Source organism: Scaptodrosophila lebanonensis, unplaced genomic scaffold (genome assembly GCF_003285725.1).
Source record: "Scaptodrosophila lebanonensis strain 11010-0011.00,11010-0021.00 unplaced genomic scaffold, SlebRS2 tig00001412-arrow-pilon, whole genome shotgun sequence".
NCBI lineage: Eukaryota > Metazoa > Arthropoda > Insecta > Diptera > Drosophilidae > Scaptodrosophila > Scaptodrosophila lebanonensis.
In genome coordinates this window covers 6,140,878-6,149,028 of record NW_022060739.1, presented here as the reverse complement: position 1 = coordinate 6,149,028, position 8,151 = coordinate 6,140,878, and the positions used below count along the sequence as shown (strand labels likewise).

General features: G+C 36.4%; 2 protein-coding genes across 2 annotated transcripts; one reads left to right on the top strand and one right to left on the bottom strand.

The window, feature by feature from the left end:
* The first annotated feature begins 468 nt into the window (after positions 1 to 468).
* LOC115631752 lies at positions 469 to 4,501 on the top strand. The gene is made up of 2 exons (XM_030528589.1): positions 469 to 1,318; positions 1,413 to 4,501. The coding sequence occupies exons 1-2, from the start codon at positions 469 to 471 to the stop codon at positions 1,475 to 1,477; spliced, it is 915 nt and encodes a 304-aa protein (XP_030384449.1). The 3' UTR covers positions 1,478 to 4,501.
* Positions 4,502 to 4,870: 369 nt separating this feature from the next.
* Positions 4,871 to 7,490, bottom strand: LOC115631751. The gene is made up of 2 exons (XM_030528588.1): positions 6,641 to 7,490; positions 4,871 to 6,546 (listed from the first exon to the last, which is right to left on the bottom strand). The coding sequence occupies exons 1-2, from the start codon at positions 7,488 to 7,490 to the stop codon at positions 6,482 to 6,484; spliced, it is 915 nt and encodes a 304-aa protein (XP_030384448.1). The 3' UTR covers positions 4,871 to 6,481.
* Positions 7,491 to 8,151: the final 661 nt, after the last annotated feature.

Sequence of the window (8,151 nt, the reverse complement as noted above, 5' to 3'; positions counted from 1 at the left end):
TAACTCATCTATTCAGAAAATAATTGTTTTAATTTCGTGCATTGATTGGAGAGGGAACTCCACCTTATTGTATTTATAATTGGATACTTAGTTCCGCAATTTGGCAAAGACCAACAAGTTTCATGCTAATATATGCAATAATATTGTTATTCATTTTTCATAGCCAAAACACATAGTCAGCTGGCTAAAAATAAACGCACGACCGGCCATAAAACAAACTTCTCTTCTCTTGGGTTGGCCAGCAACCAAAAACATATTACAAAAGTGTTAGGTATTCGATACCTTGTTAAGTATTATTGTAAAAGTGTCACCTGGTCACATTGATCTTGTGCCCTTTAGCTACACATTTTGAATTGTAACACATTCTGGAAATATACGCGGCCTGATACACAACAGAATTGGCGACGAGGAAAATAAAAGTTAGGAAAATAAAGGTTAAGAAAATAAAAGTTAAAGAAGAACAAATAAATGACCAGCATGACTACAGCAGCACCTATAACTCCACAATTTTATCACATGATAAGCATACCCGAGTTTGTGCCAAACAGTGAAACGTTTGCAATTTGGAAAGAAAAATTTGAAATACACATGTGCGAGCAAAGTGTGAGTGAAGAAAATGCAAAAAAATCAACGTTGTTGAAATCAATTGGAACAGGCCCGTATGGTGTATTACACAGTTTATGCAGTCCAGATTCACCTGTATCAAAGTCATACAAGGAAATTTGCGAAATACTTTCAACGCACTACACACCACCTACACTTGTTTTTCGAGAACGAAAAAAGTTTCATATGGCAGTCAAAGGCGAAAATGAGACAATTGCAGAATGGTATGCCCGTTTAAAACAGTTGGCATGTAGCTGTAAATTTGGTGTCTATTTGGAAGCATTCGTACTTAACCAATTTGTGATGAGTCTTCCTAATGCAATATTTGAACGCATGTGCGAAGAAGATGAACGTCTATCTCTTTCTGACGCACTAAGAAAGGCAATGATAATGGAGACCAAAGATTTTGCAAAGAGGACAGGAGAGAACATCAGTTACGTGAACAGAAGCAGCGCAAATCAAAGAAAAAAGCGAAACTGCAACAATAGAAACAACGGCAGTTATGACACTGGAAGTTTCAAGGGCAACGGAAGATCACATGGGATGAACTTCAAAAGCAGTAGCAGCGACGGTAGTGACGGCGACGCAGGCAGAGGCAAAAAGCAGCAGAAATTCTGTGTGCACTGTGGTTGGAAAAATCATCGATCTGAAGAGTGCAAGTACAAACATCTAAATTGTCACACTTGTGGGAAGAAGGGTCATTTGGCGAGCGTATGTAATTCAAAACGAATAAATTGCGTATCGAATTTACAATCTGAAGATCCTATGTTAGATACTAAGCTAAATGAATTTAATTTTTCTGTATTTAGCGTGGCACCAACTTCTTCTGGTGAGGTTTACGTGTTACCGGTTACAATTGATGGTTGTAACATGAACGTCACTTGCGATACTGGAGCATCTTGTACAATTATTCCATATTCAGTTTATGAGAAGGCAGTGATGAAGAAGCCGCTCAGAGAATGTAATGTTCCGTACATGGACTACAATGGTCGTCTTATTGAAATTGTCGGTGAGTACGATGCAACAATTGAATATCGAGGCATAAGAAAAGAAATGGTTATAGTAGTTGCGAAAACAATGAGTCCAGCTTTACTTGGTAGAACATTTTTGAGATCGTTTAATTTTGAATTAGTTCAAGTTAACAATGTTAGCGAAAGTGAACAACTCTCTGTACTTACAAAACAAATAAAAAGTGAATTTGCAGATGTGTTTAGACCCGAATTAGGTTCTTTTAATGGGAGCAAAATTATGTTACAAATAGCGGAAAACACCAAGCCAATATTTTTCAAGCCTAGGCCGCTACCATTAGCATGGAAAGACCGCGTTGAACAAAAATTACGCGCTTTGATTGAGTTAGGAGTTTTAGAACAAGTTGATAGTTCTGATTGGGGAACCCCATTGGTTCCGATTCTTAAGCCAGATGGTGATATAAGAATTTGTGGAGACTACAAAGTTTCCGTAAATAGATCATTAGTCGATGTACGATATCCGTTACCACGAATTGATGATATTTTTGCAGCACTTCAAGGAGGCGTATTATACACTAAACTTGATTTAAGCAATGCTTATAACCAGTTGCACCTAGATGAGCAATCTCAGTTGTTGTGCACATGGAGCACACATATTGGACTTTTAAAAGTCAAACGATTACCTTTTGGTATAAAAACAGCAGCAGCAATATTCCAAAAGACAATGGAATGTTTATTCCAAGGAATAAAAGGAGTCGTAGTTTATCAGGACGACATTACAGTAACAGGAAGCAATCTTCAAGAACACATTTCAAATTTAAAAACAGTTCTTAGCAAGCTGAAATCAGCCGGACTAACTTTAAATGCAAACAAATGTGAATTTTTCAAATCTAAAATTCGTTACTTAGGGTTCTCAATAGACAGGTACGGATTAAGCAAAAATGTTGATAGAGTTTCCAGCGTTTTACTAGCACCCACACCTAAAAATGTATCTGAATTACGAGCATTCATTGGAATGGTGAATTATTATTCAAAGTTTGTTAAAAACTTCGCACAGATAATGAGTCCATTATATGTACTTTTGCAGAAAGATTCAAAATTTGTTTGGACAGTTGAATGTAACAAAGCATATGAGAGAATTAAAAGTGAGATAACTTCAGAACAAGTCTTAGTGCATTATGACGCAAACTTGCCTATTGTCTTAACGACTGATGCCAGTAGTAATGCCGTATCTGGCGTACTAGCACATAGATTTGCTGATGGTCTTAAACCGATAGCATTTGTTTCCAGAGCCTTATCAAAAAGTGAAATTAATTATAGCACACTGGATAAGGAAGCTCTCGCGATTGTATATAGTGTAATGAAGTTGAAACAATACCTTCTAGGGATCAAGTTCATCTTGAGAACTGATCATAAGCCCCTCTTGGGAATATTTGGAGATAAAAAAGGATTGCCACTTATGGCGTCTGCACGTTTGCAGAGGTGGGCTTTAATATTGTCAGGATTTCAGTACACAGTTGAACACATAAAGGGTTCATTAAACGAGGCTGACGGACTTTCAAGGATGCCTCAGTTATACAAATCAAACGAAGATGAGGAATACAATTATATTAACTTCATTCAATCTGATATACCGTTTAAATTGAATTTCAAGAGTATTGCTCGTGAAACAAGGCATGATTCAATCCTTTCAAAGGTGTGCGAAGCCATTAAAATTGGATCGCTACAAAAATTAAACAAGGCTGAATTCTCAAATTTCATAAATAAAGCAAATGAGCTAACAGTTGAGTACGATTGTATCTTATGGGGTCATCGTGTAATAGTTCCAACAAAACTTAGGAATCAAGTTTTACAAGAGTTCCACAAATCTCATTTAGGAATGGTGAAAACAAAAATGTTAGCACGCTCATACGTATGGTGGCCAAATATGGATTTAGAAATTGAAAATTTAATAAGAGAATGTATCGCATGTCAGGAATCACAACCAAGTCCAGAAAAGTCTACTTTGATACCGTGGAAATCAAATGGTCAGGTATGGAGTAGAATACACGTAGATTTTGCAGGACCAATAAATAATTTTTATTTATTGATATGTGTAGATTCTTTCTCTAAATGGGTAGAAGTTTTTAAAACAAAGGAAATTACGTCATCGTTTACAATAAAAACCTTAAGAGAATTATTTTGTAGATATGGTCTAGTTGATGTATTAGTGTCTGATAATGGTAGACAATTTACTTCAGAGGAATTTCGCATTTTCATGGCCAACAATGGCATAAAGCATGTTTTGACAGCTCCTGGTCATCCAGCGACAAATGGCCAAGCTGAAAACTTTGTAAAGACTGTAAAAAAATCAATAAATGCAAGCATTAAAGTTAACAGCAATTCTAGTTTTGACATAATCCTGAATAGATTTTTAATAGATTACAGAAACACGATTCATTGCACGACCGGCGAATCGCCAGCCAAACTTTTCTTTGGTAGACAACTAAAGACCAGATTTTCGTTTTTAAAACCTCCAATTGTACATGATCAAATAAGCAAAAAGCAGGAGGATAGTGTCATGAGTTACAGAGGTAATCGCGACATAAGATTTAAAGAAGGTCAAAAGGTTATGGTCAGGGACTATAAAAATCCTAACAAGGCAAGTTGGACTCAAGCAACAGTTAGCCAACAATTGGGACCTCGATCTTATTGTTGTATCTTAACTCATAACAATCGTGAAATAAAACGACATTTAAATCAAATTAGAAATCAAGAAAGCAAACACATTGCAACAGAAAAACGAGATAATCAAATCGAAAGTGATTGTTCAAGTGAATCTAAAAGTCAAAATGACACTGTAATTCCTTCTGAACCAACACCAACCAGAAGACAGCTAAGACCACGTATAGAGGGAAAGGTTGTTAAGCCTTCCACTTAAAAATTAAAAATAGAAAATGAAACTTATGAATCAAATATTTGCAATTAAGAAAACAAAATGAAATGTATTAAGTTGAATTTAGACCTGAATTTATGATGAAATCTCTATTGAACTCCATGAATAATTGTTTTGTTAATTGTTAAATATCTCATAATGTTAAACATGTATCAATGCAAATGTATATATTTTATTGAGTGTTATGACAAAGCTAAGGAGAGGCATGTTAGGTATTCGATACCTTGTTAAGTATTATTGTAAAAGTGTCACCTGGTCACATTGATCTTGTGCCCTTTAGCTACACATTTTGAATTGTAACACATTCTGGAAATATACGCGGCCTGTGTATCAGGCTCGTTTAATGAACCCTTTATGTGTTCAACTGTGTACTGAAATCCTGACAATATTAAAGCCCACCTCTGCAAACGTGCAGACGCCATAAGTGGCAATCCTTTTTTATCTCCAAATATTCCCAAGAGGGGCTTATGATCAGTTCTCAAGATGAACTTGATCCCTAGAAGGTATTGTTTCAACTTCATTACACTATATACAATCGCGAGAGCTTCCTTATCCAGTGTGCTATAATTAATTTCACTTTTTGATAAGGCTCTGGAAACAAATGCTATCGGTTTAAGACCATCAGCAAATCTATGTGCTAGTACGCCAGATACGGCATTACTACTGGCATCAGTCGTTAAGACAATAGGCAAGTTTGCGTCATAATGCACTAAGACTTGTTCTGAAGTTATCTCACTTTTAATTCTCTCATATGCTTTGTTACATTCAACTGTCCAAACAAATTTTGAATCTTTCTGCAAAAGTACATATAATGGACTCATTATCTGTGCGAAGTTTTTAACAAACTTTGAATAATAATTCACCATTCCAATGAATGCTCGTAATTCAGATACATTTTTAGGTGTGGGTGCTAGTAAAACGCTGGAAACTCTATCAACATTTTTGCTTAATCCGTACCTGTCTATTGAGAACCCTAAGTAACGAATTTTAGATTTGAAAAATTCACATTTGTTTGCATTTAAAGTTAGTCCGGCTGATTTCAGCTTGCTAAGAACTGTTTTTAAATTTGAAATGTGTTCTTGAAGATTGCTTCCTGTTACTGTAATGTCGTCCTGATAAACTACGACTCCTTTTATTCCTTGGAATAAACATTCCATTGTCTTTTGGAATATTGCTGCTGCTGTTTTTATACCAAAAGGTAATCGTTTGACTTTTAAAAGTCCAATATGTGTGCTCCATGTGCACAACAACTGAGATTGCTCATCTAGGTGCAACTGGTTATAAGCATTGCTTAAATCAAGTTTAGTGTATAATACGCCTCCTTGAAGTGCTGCAAAAATATCATCAATTCGTGGTAACGGATATCGTACATCGACTAATGATCTATTTACGGAAACTTTGTAGTCTCCACAAATTCTTATATCACCATCTGGCTTAAGAATCGGAACCAATGGGGTTCCCCAATCAGAACTATCAACTTGTTCTAAAACTCCTAACTCAATCAAAGCGCGTAATTTTTGTTCAACGCGGTCTTTCCATGCTAATGGTAGCGGCCTAGGCTTGAAAAATATTGGCTTGGTGTTTTCCGCTATTTGTAACATAATTTTGCTCCCATTAAAAGAACCTAATTCGGGTCTAAACACATCTGCAAATTCACTTTTTATTTGTTTTGTAAGTACAGAGAGTTGTTCACTTTCGCTAACATTGTTAACTTGAACTAATTCAAAATTAAACGATCTCAAAAATGTTCTACCAAGTAAAGCTGGACTCATTGTTTTCGCAACTACTATAACCATTTCTTTTCTTATGCCTCGATATTCAATTGTTGCATCGTACTCACCGACAATTTCAATAAGACGACCATTGTAGTCCATGTACGGAACATTACATTCTCTGAGCGGCTTCTTCATCACTGCCTTCTCATAAACTGAATATGGAATAATTGTACAAGATGCTCCAGTATCGCAAGTGACGTTCATGTTACAACCATCAATTGTAACCGGTAACACGTAAACCTCACCAGAAGAAGTTGGTGCCACGCTAAATACAGAAAAATTAAATTCATTTAGCTTAGTATCTAACATAGGATCTTCAGATTGTAAATTCGATACGCAATTTATTCGTTTTGAATTACATACGCTCGCCAAATGACCCTTCTTCCCACAAGTGTGACAATTTAGATGTTTGTACTTGCACTCTTCAGATCGATGATTTTTCCAACCACAGTGCACACAGAATTTCTGCTGCTTTTTGCCTCTGCCTGCGTCGCCGTCACTACCGTCGCTGCTACTGCTTTTGAAGTTCATCCCATGTGATCTTCCGTTGCCCTTGAAACTTCCAGTGTCATAACTGCCGTTGTTTCTATTGTTGCAGTTTCGCTTTTTTCTTTGATTTGCGCTGCTTCTGTTCACGTAACTGATGTTCTCTCCTGTCCTCTTTGCAAAATCTTTGGTCTCCATTATCATTGCCTTTCTTAGTGCGTCAGAAAGAGATAGACGTTCATCTTCTTCGCACATGCGTTCAAATATTGCATTAGGAAGACTCATCACAAATTGGTTAAGTACGAATGCTTCCAAATAGACACCAAATTTACAGCTACATGCCAACTGTTTTAAACGGGCATACCATTCTGCAATTGTCTCATTTTCGCCTTTGACTGCCATATGAAACTTTTTTCGTTCTCGAAAAACAAGTGTAGGTGGTGTGTAGTGCGTTGAAAGTATTTCGCAAATTTCCTTGTATGACTTTGATACAGGTGAATCTGGACTGCATAAACTGTGTAATACACCATACGGGCCTGTTCCAATTGATTTCAACAACGTTGATTTTTTTGCATTTTCTTCACTCACACTTTGCTCGCACATGTGTATTTCAAATTTTTCTTTCCAAATTGCAAACGTTTCACTGTTTGGCACAAACTCGGGTATGCTTATCATGTGATAAAATTGTGGAGTTATAGGTGCTGCTGTAGTCATGCTGGTCATTTATTTGTTCTTCTTTAACTTTTATTTTCTTAACCTTTATTTTCCTAACTTTTATTTTCCTCGTCGCCAATTCTGTTGTGTATCAGGCCGCGTATATTTCCAGAATGTGTTACAATTCAAAATGTGTAGCTAAAGGGCACAAGATCAATGTGACCAGGTGACACTTTTACAATAATACTTAACAAGGTATCGAATACCTAACAGGCATGATAGTAATAATAACAGATTGCGCTGCAGAAGCACCAAGGAGCCAAACAAAAACAGGAACAACCGAAACTCACTACAACAACACTTTGTACGATTCGATTTCCTGTTTATTAGCAAAATTGTACAAAGTTTTTCCCAACAGCAGAAACTTTGGTGAACGTAACTGGACGGGTGTCTATAGAAAAAAAACTTGGCCCAACTCAAATGTAGAGAGTGAAGATAGGAATCTGAACGTTCGTTCTGTTTATTAATGTGAATACACTCACACACTCGAACGCACTGGCTGCGAATATTTGCAAAACTAAAGTCTTAAAAATGCTAATTCTGTGTATAAACAACCTGAAATGGGATGCGGACGGACCTGCACAATGAAGCGAGAACAATATATACAAATTTAATTATACTTTTATTAACTCAGCAAACAAATTCAGCAGAAATGGCTTCGAATGGGGCC